At 34.0% G+C, this 16,081-nt stretch overlaps 2 protein-coding genes across 4 annotated transcripts; both read right to left on the bottom strand.

Moving 5' to 3' along the window:
• Positions 1-5,008: 5,008 nt before the first annotated feature.
• LOC125218509 (uncharacterized) lies at positions 5,009-8,585 on the bottom strand. Its single transcript, XM_048120190.2, has 2 exons — positions 7,853-8,585; positions 5,009-5,921 (listed from the first exon to the last, which is right to left on the bottom strand). Exons 1-2 carry the CDS (start codon positions 8,330-8,332, stop codon positions 5,145-5,147), a joined length of 1,257 nt encoding a protein of 418 aa, XP_047976147.1. The 5' UTR covers positions 8,333-8,585; the 3' UTR covers positions 5,009-5,144.
• A 1,141-nt stretch (positions 8,586-9,726) lies between these two features.
• LOC125224523 (protein EARLY STARVATION 1, chloroplastic) lies at positions 9,727-14,755 on the bottom strand. Of its 3 annotated transcripts, XM_048127935.2 has the most exons (13): positions 14,620-14,755; positions 14,200-14,513; positions 13,366-13,457; positions 12,951-13,144; positions 11,875-11,914; positions 11,672-11,753; positions 11,498-11,575; positions 11,302-11,427; positions 11,180-11,200; positions 10,969-11,090; positions 10,550-10,589; positions 10,296-10,370; positions 9,727-10,155 (listed from the first exon to the last, which is right to left on the bottom strand). In XM_048127935.2, the coding sequence occupies exons 2-13, from the start codon at positions 14,427-14,429 to the stop codon at positions 9,993-9,995; spliced, it is 1,263 nt and encodes a 420-aa protein (XP_047983892.1). In that variant the 5' UTR covers positions 14,430-14,513; positions 14,620-14,755; the 3' UTR covers positions 9,727-9,992. The 3 variants fall into 3 exon arrangements, with proteins under 3 accessions (XP_047983892.1, XP_047983891.1, XP_047983893.1); XM_048127934.2 differs by having other exon boundaries at positions 14,200-14,681; XM_048127936.2 differs by lacking the exon at positions 11,180-11,200 and having other exon boundaries at positions 14,200-14,679.
• Positions 14,756-16,081: the final 1,326 nt, after the last annotated feature.

Below are 16,081 nucleotides of genomic sequence, written 5' to 3' on the forward strand. Positions count from 1 at the left end.
TATATTTTATTTTTGCTAATATTTGCAATTGTGATTTACTAGAGACTCATTCGGTACCAATGTGTTTGGACCATCTGTTTATTTGGTTTTGTTTTAAAATCATGAAGATGTACGCGTAATATAGAATAGATTGTTTTATTTATAATCTTCAAATTCCACCTAATTTGACGTCCTATACAGAACTGATGAATCATAAATAAGAAATGCAGGTGGAACTCAATGTAGGAAAATTTATGTTTGGACTAACATGTTTAAAATTACATGTGCATTTGCTGTTTTATGATAATTCAATTAAGTCACCTAGTAATTAAATTGCGTGAAATCGATTATGACAATACATAGGTAGATTTTCTATTTGTCAAGGGCCAAACTGAATATCAAATGAATTATTCGTGAAAAGCATAATTACAACTATATTCATGACAACTCCGATTTGTTTAGTGGTTAAATAATGAATTCAATACCGATTCATTGATTTCAGACTATCAAAGATCGAAAAAATTGTAGTACTACACATGCACCAACAAAAATCAATAATTCGACATTAATAACTTCTTCATATTAAATATTAAAAGTTGTTATAACGAGAGAGTCAATTATTTAGGCCGTAGATGATGTGGAATTATTTAAGTATTAATGTCCCTATTCCACATTTAAAGAATAAAAAGTACAGCGTTTATATGTGCATGCATGATTCATGAACACACCAACTCAAAAGGAATAATTCAACAATTAATTATAACCTGGTGCTGAAAAGTGTTTGTTTTGAGTCCATAGAACTTCAAACTGCATAATAATTATATTAAGATGACGTAAAGTAGTCGATGATATATTTATATATATATAAAGTGGGTCATGTTCTAATGCTTATAGCACCCTAATTCTAAATTAAAACTAAATTTTCACCATTAGATTTTAAAATGAGTTGATGAGATTAAATCTTACGAATCTCAATAAATAGTAGACAAAATATCAACAAAAGGGTAATATCGTCATTATGTTATCATATGATCATTTTCGTGAATGTTTTTTTATATCAACATAGTGTATTACAAATATCAACAATATAACATAAGAATATCAACACTAGTACAAGAAAATATCAACATATATTTATTGAGATTTTTACATGGTTTTATTGAGATTTTTACATGATTTTATTGAGATTTTTTGATATATTTGTTGATAAAAATCTGGTTATCAACATTTACGAAAACTAAAATAAAAAATATCAAATTTCATCATCCGAACGTTGTCGGAACATATGCAATTGAGATCTCGTTGGAATCCTTATAAAATTATCTTTAATTTGATATATTTTTTGCGAAAAAATAATTTAAATCGAGAGAGATACGTAAATTTAAGGTTTTAAGATGATTTTAATGAGAGAGAATTGACATTAATACCCTCTAATTTTATTTATTAATTTTCTTAATTAAAAATATAATCCATGTGCATTATTTCAACCACTAGATCTTCTAATCTAATGGCTAAGATTTAGTCTTAGTTTGAGATTGCTAATTAGTTAGCAATTTATCAGCTCCCCTAAATCAAATTATATTATGTATTTCTAATTATGTTTGAGGAAATTAATAATTAAGTTCTATGATTGTCTTTATTTTAGATATGATTTTCATCACCTGAAAGAGGAAAGGCATGTTCGAATATAAATTTTTTTATCACTAAGATATATATTGACCATGAAATAAAAGCTAACACGGACAATATGTGAACAATTAAAATAATGTATAGTGTTTGAGGACTAAAAAAAAGAAGAATATAGTGTTCGATATGTCCACAATAAAACAATGGCTTATATTAATTGAAAATTGAACAAATTCTCAAATGAGACATTTTTTTTATATATATATACACAGAAGAACAAGCTAAACAAGGGAAAAAAAAGTGCAAATCATAATTAACTATCGTTGTCATAATTTTCTACAAATTTTCATTAAGTTACAACTCATATACCACATACAAGCACATCTTAATTGAAGGAAAAACTTTTCATCAAGACTAGTTAAAAATCAGACTATTATTTCAACTAATTTGAGAGGTTGATCAATCATAAAATATAACTAATCCTCTTAAATATATGGTGGAATATATTGTGATTGATAAGCCATAAAGTTGACCCTCACTTATCTTTAGTGGACAATGTATGGCTAGCCATCTCTATGACAAAATCTTCAATTAGTCACAGCATTCCTCCAGCTGTTTTGAATTTTCATTGCCTAAGTAATTAAATTCTAACATCTCTACTCCAAAATTATTATCTGAAAAATGCATGCTATATTGCCAACCACCAACCATGGGAGAGAGTTCTCATTATTGACTCGACCCATCTCTCCTATTATTTCTAATTCCAATTACAATCAGAACGTGACATTTGAAATATTTTTTCTAAAAAGTAAACTGATTAGGGAACTTAGTAGTTAGAAGAATGATGCATAGATTCTTTTGCGATGAACATATTTCATTAATTAATTAATCCACGTAGCCAAAATTGTATGGTTTAGATAGTTTGTTAGTGAATGCATCAATTATTGCACGTTGATTATATTTGTGGCCAACCTATTAAGATGTTGTGTAGAGAAGAATATTTACTAAGTACTATACCAAAGTTGCCGGCAAATGGGTGCTCGAAATGGAAGTCAATGCGACAATAGTCTTTTGCGAGTACTATTTGCTCGCAAACCAATGGTTATTTCAGAAAATGGTTGCTATTTTATATATAAATATTTTTATTTTTCTCTCTTTTTTAAAAATTTACATGTATGCCATGGCAAGGTTCGTAAGTGCCATGCAAGTAGTATCGACCGCATTTTGTAATTAGAGCACACCCTGTGAAAATATTGACACTGGATCCAAACCTTGATGAGAGAATATATACTTATGTTAATAGTTAATATACCAATGATGTCATAAAGATATATTGGAATATTAAGTGGCTTTTATCTTAATACTAATAGTAATTCATATTTTTATAACTCAGTCTTTGTCATATTAGAAACACATTGTGCACTATGAAGTAGGCGATTAAATGATTAGTCAGACAACTACATGACACGACAGTTCGTTTTGTTCCTAATTTTCTGCAGCTACCAAATCAAAACGTAATTAAATTTGAACATTTTTAATGAATTACTAACGTATTAGGAAGTTAGCACAAGGATAGATTCTGTTATGTCGAAGTTTTAATCAACCAATCCACGTAGGCATGATTGTGTAATTCGTTAGTTATCTGGTGACATTGAACATGCATAGATGTCACATGAATATTGCGACATTTATTACTATTATAATTGGTGAAGAAAGATGAATGAATGTGTAGATAAGAGAATAACATTATTTGCTGGTCTTTGGGTGGAGGCAAGAGCCGGACTCAAGTCAAGCTAAGTCTTTGGACAAAAGTATAATACTACGATACTATCAATATTTCCAGTCATTAATTTGTAGCACATGCTTATAAAGTTGCCAACATAAACTAACATTTTAATTAACATAAAATAAGCATGTTCAAATTTTTATTTTCTGATTTCTTAACCCTCAGAAATGTGAACAATTCTATTACTATTACCAAATTAAGATATATGACGAAATGCTAAATTCTCTGATAGGTTTATTTTAGAGTCGTGAAATGGGAACTTGTATTCCTCAAATTGCGGGATGAAAATTATTTTAGTATTGGTTGTACATTTTCATCAAAACAAAAATAATTTTATGATGTATTGTATCACACTGCGTTTGAGGTCTTTCAAGTTTCAACACATGGATTAAGAAATAAATACTAGATAAAATAAACAGATAAGATTAAGGAGGATTAAGTATACGAGAAAATAAAATAAGTAATTGAAAAAAATAAGAAAAATTAAATATGTAAATTTTATCATAAAGAAAAATCATTCAATTGTAAAGGAACAATTTAAAAAGAAATGCATACTCAACTTGGAACGAATTAAGTATATTTATGCGTATCAAATTTTCATATCTAGCATAATATATGGTAATGATATCATTGGTTATTCATGTGCTTCATATTCATATTGTACGAAAAAAACAATTATTCTATTCATAAGATAACAATTTGTTTTGTTCTTCATTTTCTGCGCATACAAATTATTTGTAGATCGAATTGCAACAAATACTTAGCTTTTGAACTTACTAGGAATTTGGCACAAGGATAAATTCTTTCGCTATCAACTTTTTTAATTAACTAATTAATCTGCATAAGCAGTTAGTATACTTTGTTGGTGACATTGAACATGCAATCAATGTCACATGAATAATGCCACGTTTGTTATAATTGATAGGCAAAGATGAATTGAATGTGTAGAGAAGAAAAGAATATCGATATATATACCTCACGTTTTTCTTGTCTCCTTTTCTTTTGGTGGCAGCAAAAGCCACTCAAGTCCAAATTTATTTTAAGTATGTCTAATCTTCATTTCTTCTCTAACCAATAAGCTGAAATTTCGAATAACTAAGGGACAAATGGTATTTTTAATTTTTTAAATGTAGTACTAGAAAATATTAAGCTAAAGTACCAAACAAAGTAAACATTATTTAATCCCACCTTTTACATTTTTAAATAAAAATAGAGATTAAAACACAAATTTTAATACTCCGTATTTGACACGATTCACTTACTAATGTTAGTACAGTTATTATAGTATAGTCAGGGTTGTGTCCCACTCAATATTATTCCCTTTTCAATGTGATCAATTTTAATTTTACACCCATATTAGATGTATTAAGGAAAAGTAAGTGCATTTAAATTATATATTCCAACCGTCCCACAAAACTCTTCCCACAGCCCAGTTTTAATAAATGTTAAATAAAGGTCTAAGCTTTTATAGTCTTCTTGGATATAATTATCTTCAATGCAGTAAAGTGTTTCTCAAATAAGCAAATTATTAATATAAATGCAAGTACGTTTCGTATAACATAAAATCAATCAATTTTTGTAATATCCACCAATGCTGCAACGTTATAGACGAAAGAAGATCTCAAAATACTCATTTTTATTATTTTGGTTATACAAACATAATATAGTAAATTTTATAATATATCATGAGGTATATAGATATGTATTCCCTATCCTACAAAAAAAATCCTTTGCAAAAACATTCTTTACTAATTTAAGCAGGATTTTTCAAGCCCAGCCCGCAAATTTCAGCAGCACTCGGCCCAACCCAATGGGCCGCTCGCTTCTTGAATTTCTCAAATCCATCAACACACTTGTCCATATTCAAAGCCCATATTCTCTTCCTAGCCAAAGCAAGCTTTTTTCCAGCTGAATTATCAAAAAGAGTCTCCCACCCTTCTTCCCACTCACCATGTGCATCACATAGCTCAAGTGTGTTATTAGCCCACTCAGTCCAGCTCCACGATCTATAAAGCCCGCTCATCATCGGCCCGACACAAGGCCCACTGCATACGGGCTTGCAGGGCCTACATTTTGCACCGCTAAGTGGGCCTCGGCTCGACAAGGCCGCCACAGGCACTCCGTTGCGGCCAAGAGGATAGGGATACTGGCGATCCGATACCACACAAAACGGGAGGCGTTTGGTGGTGTATCGGACATTCTGGGTCGAGAGTTGGGCCTTGAAGGCAGTCTCCGAGTTGAGTTGGGTCAGACCGGCTGAGTCGAGCTGAGAGATCAAGGAGAGTCTTGATAGTGCTACAACCGAGCTGTTGTAGTCGCCTACGCCAAAACGGTCATTGAGGCCACCATAGGAGGAACCGGGGGGTACAACGTACTTTCCCGGGATGAAGTTCTCCGGCCCTAACGGGTCAGACCAGTACCCGTCTACCCGGGTTCGGATAATCCAATCGTAGGTGAAGTTGTTCTTTTCTTGATGAGCTTTGATCATTGGTAAACACCCTTCTACCAGTTGGAAATATTGCAACAAGCCCTGCAAGAAGAAAATCAGGGGTGGTTAGATCAAATGACCATTTTACCATGATTTATCATTGTATTTTATAATTTAAATATGAAACGTATGACACATATATTAATTATATTTCACTCAATAATCTACAATTTAGAAACATTATTTTAACAATCCAAATATATGCCTTGTTTGGCAGATTATACTTGATGGGGAAAATTTTTCTAGAATCATGCAGATTATAGAATATTAGCAGCAATTAAGATAAAGAAGCAGTTCACATCACACACCTAAAAAACATGAACTTAACAAGCCAACAACCTATCTCTCACCTACTTTCATTATTCACATTTTCACTCTAAAATAAAGTAGGCAAATTATAGAGTTGTCCCAGCTGCAACCAAATTTACATCTAATTGAGTTTTATACTTAATGTGGAAGAACAATCACTGTCCCAAATTAATTAGAGCCCACTTTATACTAATTGATAGGCGATTATAGACTATAGTCTATATTTAGTAGCATGGGACTACTCTATCAATTGGTGATAAGTACCAGTGATATTAAAGTCCTATTCTAACCTAAAATAAGACCAAATCACGTAGCAACGGCCTATTAGTAGAGTCGGGTGATTTCGGCTAAGCGCTCGGGCCTCAACAGTGAATGTATTATAACAAGTCAAACCTAACACATGTCGGTTCCTAAGTTTCTCTAGCCACCCAAAAAATCAGGTTGTAGTTCAAATAGTGGAGTACTCTAATAGATAAACACAAGTACTGAAAGTCCAAAGATGGTTCAGTTTTACCCAAGACCAGTGATGTATTAGTCCAGAAACAAAATATAACCATATGAGGCAAAATTTCTTCACTACAACCAAGCAAAAAAGATTTTAACTTGAAGTCAGAAGACATCCAAATTCACAAGCTTTGCTACATGAAACATCTGCCTACAGCCCGATTAATAAAGCAAACCTCATTCATCTTGATGTCGTGTTTCTAGTTCAAGATTATAAACAATATGGCTGAAGCTGAGTGTAGGTGAGTCATAAAAACTGCTTAAAGGTCTGTACTTCAACATGTGTCACATCCTCCTCGTGTTCTGCAATCCCATTTTCTTACAACAGAAACAGGGGTGCCGGAAGCATGTTTCATTAGTAGTTAGCTCACAAATTTTATACTTCCAACTGAATAGAGAAACTAAAGCTCATTATACGCCGAGAATATGCACAGCTTCAATATACACAACGACCTTAAGACATCAGGTTAACACTCTGCAATTACTTCCAAAATCAAACACCACAGCCGACTTCCCACCTCAAACATAATCTATAATCAGGTGGAATACCAAGTAGCCAACCATGAATGCCTTCAAAGAGTGTGTGGTTCCAATTATTTAGGGGAAGAACAGCGAACTAGTCAATTAACAGACATGTTTATTCAGATGTATACTAGTCAAGATTCAAGAATGAAGTCAAACCAATCTCCATCTAGTAGTTGATTCATTCAAAATTTCAAATATTGCTGCAGAAATTGAACCAGCAACGAATTTTCAAGAATGGCAACACAAATATGACGAAATAATCAAGGCCTACTACTTTTCTTAGAGCCAAAAACTGCAAATGGATGAAGACAAAAAAGAGCCAAAATCAAACAAAAGTTAGAGACGAGGAAGTAAAATCATAGCCAACATCGTAAGCTTTTCATTCCTTACTCCCAAATTTAGGCGACAGATACAACAAACAAACCAAACAACTCAACTCAAACACCCGTTCTCCTTCAACCAATAACACAATTCCAACACGAAAGCGCAACCAGGAACTGTGAAATCGAGATCGATTATCGAAATTAAACATAAAATCACTTTTTAAGAAACAATCAAAAACAGATTAATCGTGCATCGCAAATTACGCTACAGCAATTGGTGTTGTTTAATGAAGCGAGATAGCATTTTTATACCTGTATACCGTTGGGCGAGTTGCTAGGCGTGAGCACTCGGAGCTGCGATTCGGTCTCGGGAACCGGCTGGGGCTTGAATATCCTCACGCTCGCAATTCTCGGCGCGTCGCTCAGCAACTGCAGCTTGTACGAGTTCGAATCGAGCGGGCAGTGGAGGAAGAGATCCGAATTCTCGTAAACGCGGAGGATCCTCTCGACGATGGAGGGGCCGGTGAGCTCGAAGCGCCGCGCCCCGCCCACCAGACAAACCGCAATTCTGGAGCCGTTGAGCGGGCGGGCGGGGCGGTGATTGGGAGGGTGGAGTATGGATTTGAAAGAGGCGGCTTTGGGGAGGGAGATGAGGACGGCGGCGGCGGAGGAGGAGGAGATGGAAATGTAGGTGAAAAAGGTGACGGAGGAGATGAGGAGGAGCACGAGGCGCCAGTCGAGATCCAAGGCCCGCTTCGGGAGCTGCGTGAGGCTCTTTGCCGGACTTTTCATTTGGACGGAAAAGTGTGGTTTATCTCTTTGCTTTTGTCGCCTTGTTTGTGTTTGCGCTTCTTCCCATGAGAGTGAAACGGAGAGAGTTTTAGGTGGAGAAACTGCAACTCCGGTAAATAGATGAACAAGTTTGAATTTTGGAAGGATTTGGATGTGAAGAAGAATGCGAGTGGAATTGGTTGGGAGATTTGAATTGATGATGTTTATGAAAGTTTTAAGCTTTCAGGTTTGGAATATGGGTTTTATAATGATGAAGAGAGAGAAAGTGATGGGTCCGGAAAAGGAGAGGGATTGCGTGATTTTTATGTAAATCGAGGTTTATTCTTCAATAAATTTATATTATATTAGGTTGTCAAATGTTTTCAACCTCTTGTGTTGACTCAATTTTAATCAATTCAAAACATAATCGATATACACTATTTTTATGTATTTGTCATAATTGATTGTAGCTCGGAAAATATATGTATTTCAGGAAATTAAGATTTATAGCTACTTGCTTTATTTCTTTTTTTGGCAAAATACTGATATTTTATTATAGAATGGCAAACATTTTTAATTGTGTACCTAATTGGGGCAAAATAGTGTGAATAAACTCTCTCAAGTCTAACTGCATGGAATAAATAATTATTATATGCACAAATCACAATATATTTCATTTTGATGAGAGAATAATAGAGTAATTATTCTGGGAATTAATGGAGAAGAATTTATGTCTCGTGAGTTGTTAAATGAGAAGCACGTGGATCTGATATTAATTTAATTTGATAATTAGCTATTTTGTCTTTGTTATAATTATTCACTGCCTTGTTAGGCATTGCAGGCTGTTAAAGAAATACATATTTAATTGCATTTTTTAAAAAAATTTCCTGCTTTCCTTGTCATTGTTATAGGAAATGAATCACTTCAGCCTGCAGCAACTCAGCCTGGCATGGCCCAGCTCTCTATAACCTTTTCGAAATAGAATTCGTTTCTCAAATTCAACATTATTATTATTATTAGTATTATCCTTTATTCAATAAGTCACTATCAGCTGCATGCAATAACACAATTTAAATTTTAAGGTCATATCATTACTATATTTAATACTAATATTGTAATGCATATATAATGCATATATTATCAATAAGTCACTCTCAATTGCATGCGTTCAGTCTATAGTTTACTTATTTTCAATTAATGTTAATTTATTATTTTCACCTTGCGTAACAAGTTGACATGAATCATATCATCTAGAGTAGACATGCACTTGTCAACACAACATTTATTTTGAGAGGATGTACTTTTCAGCACAATTAGGTAATGAAAGAAAATATAATCCATTTGACCCTATTTCCCCTAAAAATAGAGTTAAAAACATGAATTTATTTGATTACAAAATTAGTAATGCACGAAAGTGAAAAAAAAAACTGTAATTAAAGGAGTTTTAGTGGATAGTAAGATCCACATTTTGTCTCGGTCGCAATGCACCACCACCACAACAACCATAAGACTAGTTCAACTGCAATACAATCCACCTTCACATAGTATTTGAAAATGTCCAACCAGATGGCTACATTGTTGAGCTTACATTGAATGCTAAAAGAATGAATGAAATGAAGAATAAATGGAGCAGCTTCCTCTTTTACTGGACCTCTCTGGCAAGTACAGATGATTCATACCATCATTCTGGATCACTGGAGGTGTCAGCATTCTCTGCAGGAGGTAGCGGGGATGAGCCAAAGTCGAGAGTTGGAAAGACTCCACGAGGCCGTTCTCGAGGCTGTATGGATAGTAGCTGAGTGGAATCACCGACAACGTCAGCCCATCCGTAATGTGGATCAGCCCTTCAATTTCAGAGAGAAACGCAGATGTTTGAGGTCGATTTTACAAGAAAAAATAGCTCAATACACATAACAGATCATAGTATGTTTCTTTATAACAAACACTGACACTGAGCTCAATACATTAAATAAATATAGCTTACTCGTAGTATGTTTCTTCATCTACAACAATATCCCAGCTCTCCCCAGTCGTACTCTTGCCGTATTTGTGCACCTTCCTGCCATACAATATAAACCATATTACACTTCAAAAAACGCTAAGAGAGATAAAAACGTTTTCTAGTGATATTAAGCCATTAATAGTTAAGTCTAGATATGCAAAAACAGAATGCACAAGCGAAGCATATCAGAACAACGAAAGGGGTGAGCTATAAAATGTGAAATCTGTGTCACGTACCCATTTCCGAAGTGCTCTTCTCCCCATGTTCTTGACCATCCTATTGTTTGATGAGGAATGAAATTACAAGTTAACAAAAATACTATGAAAGCTAAAATTGTCAAATAAACACAAATTTGACAATATCTACTCATAAATGGAAATTAATTTTCACTGTTTCAATCAACCAAAATGCAGTTGATTCAGACTCATAACCATGAGTAATTGATTTATTCGATTGATATATTCAATATTTCTGAGTAGAACATAAATATATTATATAAAGACTTAGGATTTAATGGATTATTGTTTGTTATACAAGTAGACTTTTTAAACATAATTCATAAATGAGAGTAACCATATTTGAGAAAGTTTGACTATTACTTGGCAATGGTTATGAGGAACTCATCATATTGTACAAAAGCAAATTAACAACTTACTATCACTAGTGGGAGATACATGCCAAGTCTCGCCTTGACGCGATCCAATACCAGCAAAAAACTTTTCTTCCCACTTATCTCCCCATTTTGTTCCAATTTCTGTCTCAGCCCACTTATCAGTCCTAGAAAGAGATATTTATAAGATAATAAGGATCGAGAAATTCGTGAGTACAATACAAAATTATTTTAGTATTGATGTTTAGTTTCTGACCCTTTGGTGTCAAATGAAAACCTAGAATGAAATTTCATTCTGTCAAAACAAACTTCAACATGTATAGAGCAAGAAAACCAATACATAGTGATCAGCATCAAGAAGAGAAGATAGACGAATACCATTTCAAAATTGAACCTCTTCCGTCATAATGTTCTCCCCACTTCTCCCACCAAGATTGTTCATTCAGTCTACCATATTTATGTGCCCCTTTCTCAGTCCACCCTTTGGCATCATATTTTTCCCACCTGCATAACAGTTAATTTATTTATATACCTCAGATTTTAGGTAGTTGTCAAATGTTTCGACAAGTCTTACCAATTTTCGTACCACCCAGCCTTTTCTGTTCCCGATTTTGCTTGTTTTTGTGCACTTCTTTCTATCCTAGCTAGATTACTGCAAAGTAAATTTGAGATCGGGAACAACTATTCCACAGTTTTAAGCAACATAAGAGATTGCAAGATAATAGTAATGCAAATCAAAAACCGATACCTCCATTCATCTTGGTGTAGAACTTCTCTCCATGTTTCCCACCACGAGTCCCCTTCAGCATTCCTTCCAGACTTCTCAACGCCTAACATTCAAAGAAAGCTTACAAATAAGCAATTGGAGAAGAATTAACACCATCATGAAAATTAATGCTAATAAGTATCTATAAGAGGAATGAGATCACATGCATAACTGGGTCAGAGTACCTAGTTCTTTGTATCCAGTCCAATCACTTTTCTCCCACCACTGTCAAGGAGATGAACAAATCCAATTAAATGCATCCACCTAGGATGATACTTAAATAAGGTTATGAAACATAGTAAATACAACTACTACGCATAAAAACCTTAATGGTTTAGTTAAAGGCTGCTAAGTCTTTAGCTGTGTCATGTCAATCACCCTATCCAAAGCTTGTATGCAATATAACATTTTCTCTAGATAGAGGCAACAGTTTCTAATCCCCTTCCCCATCCCATAAAAGGTAGCCAGTCAAAGAAGTACCTCACCTCAGACAAGAATGAATAATCTTACAATAAAGATAAATACAAGCACTAACATTCAAAACCCTAAACACCCAAATACTATACACCCATATCTGATAGCAACACAATTTAAATGTTACTCAGTCAGAAAATGCGTCTTGAGATGGTAATGCATATATCTTTTTGGCTGATTAGTAGAGAATTACATGTGTAACTCTGACAGTCTCAGTTTCCGATAGTTGATTTGATCACTTGAAGGTTCACATCAAGAAATGTTAAATAAACACTTCCTTCAACTATGATGTCAGACCACTGCCAATTTTGTTGTCCAAACATCAATTACACAACTGACTATCATTTTGACCTTCAAATTCTCTAAGGGCTCAATATGTAAGCATCTTCCAATATATTCCAGCTGACCAAAGTACAAAAACACTATAAAAATTAAAATGCCCAAAGCTTCCATCCACAAACAAATTATGCTATACCTAATTTGAAATAAATACACATCCTTATTAACAAACATAGCACGCTTAATGTGGGATTTGAATAGAAGAACCATCCTTAGTTTGAAAAAGGAAAAAAGAGAACACGAAAAAAAAAAAAAAAAAAACATCATTCTCACAAATCAATATACAATCTTTTCACCATGTCATCAGATAAATGGTAAAAGAAAATCCTAGCATAAAGCAATGGTGGACACTGGTTCTTTTGTGGGTTAAATCAAATATCTCTACCATCAGATGGTTGTCATAATACAATATGACAAAAAAGGAAGGAAAACGAACATATGTGCATACCGTTTCTTTCCATTCACAAGTGGTGTCAGCACTCTGTCCACCCATTCTACTCCATCTACATCTGTAACCATTATCTCCAAGATCTTCCCCACTTTCACGGTACCAGGTACTGCCATCTTCATTAGTGCCAGATTCGTTGGCACTATCATGTAGCAAATTGATGCCCCAATCTTTCTCGTTGGCAATACCAGTATCTAAAGAGAAAAGGAGTTTCAAATTTTTTAGATATGTCTAAGAACTTGAGCGTTCCGTTTATATTTACTAGCTACAGACTAGCACTTTTTAATAAGCCTGTTCACCTATTGATGAATTTGGACTAAAGAAATGAGACAACAACATAATCAAAAAGTTCAAGAATGTGATACTATTATCTAAATAATGAGATTAGCTAGAACTGAAACTAAATATGCAATACCTCTTTTAGGCGGAGAATCTCGAAACTGAGGACCTGAATTTTTTGGGGTGCAGCGGGAGAAGAACTTATATTGTTTGGAAAAAAATTTGTATCTGCAATAGCAAGAATAGTTTCCAAGTCGCAAGATAAATTGAAACAAATTATTGATATAGTCTAGTGATATGAGTTTTCTCTTTCCCTATTCGAGAAACTAGTTGCATTTCACAAAACCCCAATCCTGCAGAAACTCAGTTGCAACAAGAATACAGGCCTAATGTGATTCGATTTCTCACTCTCCCTAAACAGCCCGCCCACATCAGCTAATTGCTGTCATTTTTTGTATGTAATATAAACTACTCATATCAATGTATTACTGTCACACATTCATTTCTCCATTTCTAAAGCATGATGATGCAAAACCTTTTTAAAACTCAGCCAGCGTGTTCCGGGGCTCATCGCCCCAAGAAATAAAGGCTTGCGATCTCCATTTACAAAACAAGCTTATAATTCAAACACTTTCTAATTAGCTATCACTTTTGTTTGTTGGCTAGACCAGATGAAACAGATTAATCTATTGCTTTCCGATCAAAGTTTCAAACCTCTTTAATCTGATTAATTAAAAAACAACAGTGCAGTATAATTTTAAAATACTCATAGGCCATGTGCACATTAATTAATATTGGTCTCAAACAGAATAGGGACATCAAATACTCCAACTCAAAAAGGCTATCTAGTAAAATATCCTTCCTAACTTTCTGCTGAAATGAAAGGTACTCACTCGAAACCAAAAATCGTCTCACTATTTGAACTGAAAATCAAAGACGTAGCAGCTGCAATCAATTTGATAAGACTTACTTAGAAGATGTAAAGGGCATAGCAGGGGCCCGGGCTCGATAATGCGGTCTCGTATTGGGGTCGAGACACTTGTCATTATTCCGACCGGAGCAGCAGCACTTGATGGCGAACAACCGCCGCTTCTTCCGGCGAACATCCAAAGTCAGTCCATTCTGCCAGCTCAGAACCTCAACATCGGCTCTCCGCATCACACCAAACGGCGGCGTGGTAAACCCTCTCGCTGCCGCCATTTCCTACTCAATCGTCTCACATCAATGCCATCATTATGAGAGGAAATGCCGGCAGTCGATCGAGTGTAATGAGATTAAAAAACCCTAACCAGAAAAAAAAACCTCTGGTTTTATTAGTACTTAATTGACAATAAATTCGAGCGTGAAGCAGTTTAGGAGAGAGGATAAACGGAGGAGATTGAGTGATCACATTGTATGCATAGAGTTTTATAGGTGGCGATGAGAATTGGTGGTGCTGCAAATCCCGGTGGTGGTGGGGAGGCTTTAAAGTTTAAACCCTCAGAAGAAGAGAGGCCCCATGGTGTGTGAGCGGGCCCCACCCCTTCCTCATTCTCAATCCATATGCAATTTTCATTCTGCCACGTGTACTATTTACAGTCGTTATCTTTTGTAGGATGATGCTACTTGGCATTCACTCTCCCCTCCCACAGCACTTTCTTTTTGTAAATTGCCCAAAATAAATATTATCCAGACATTTTAGGATGACGTGGATATACCACACAATTAATAAAGTGAGATAAGAAGAAAAAGAAAGCAGAAGTGATTCGAAATTTGAAATATTGTTGATAAAAAATAGTGTTATTTTATCAGTAAGAAAACAATTTACCGAAGAAAAAGAAAGAATAGGTGATTGGAAATTTGAAATATACTGATGGAGTCGTATATCTCTTTTGGACATCCCAACTAAGTTGGGTCATTTTCCATTTTAACAAAAAAGCAAAACATTCAATCACTTTTACTTTATTCCTCCATTTACTTTACTCTTTCTTTATATTTCTTACTTTATTCATATCTTGTACTTTTCAACACAATTTCATAATCTCCATGTCCAAAAGATTTGTCTCTACCTTAGTTGGGACGGAGGGAGGAATATAATAAGATGAATCAATATTATGACACATTATAATCAGTATATAGTACAAACACAATTGATAAAATGATGATTTCGCCTCTTAAATGGCTAAATTTCGTTGTGCGAATTTCAAGACATTCTGAGATCATTTTCTGATTTCGGCGTTTTGAACGTATATGTTTTGGAAAAGGATCCCTACTGTGCTTCAAAACACAGCACAAAATGCTGTGGTGCAAAACGCAGGCATTTAGGAGCAAAACGGCAGAAATCTAATCAATCTCCCTCTTACTGTTTTTTTTCAATATTTTATTCTTGTTTTTCATATTCTTATATTATCTGTCCTGAAACAAAATCATCAGCATAAAATAATTAAATATGGATGAAATCATCATTATATAAGATACTAGTACTACTTAACTATGAAAGAAAATATGTAAATAAAATATATTTTTGAGCTAATTATTTTATTTCAAGAATGATAACTAAAATTAACTACCAAAAAAATGAAAAGATGTCATATATTTGAGTTAATTATATATCAAGAATGATGACTATAGTCACTATACAACTAATACTCCATCACATTTAATATGAATGATAAATATATACTCTAATTTAATGTAACTGAAATCATCAATCATATAGTAAATAATTAACTACGAAAGAAAAAAACTTTAAGGATGGCATATTTTTGAGTTAAAGAATGATAGTACTAATATATTTAGAGTATTACTAATTCAAACTTAATTAATGATAGATGTATGCCCCAACTTAATGTTGATGAAAGCATATAAAATAA

Source organism: Salvia hispanica, chromosome 1 (genome assembly GCF_029641045.1).
Source record: "Salvia hispanica isolate PSC_SH4W2 chromosome 1, Shi_PSC_v1, whole genome shotgun sequence".
Lineage (NCBI taxonomy): Eukaryota > Viridiplantae > Streptophyta > Magnoliopsida > Lamiales > Lamiaceae > Salvia > Salvia hispanica.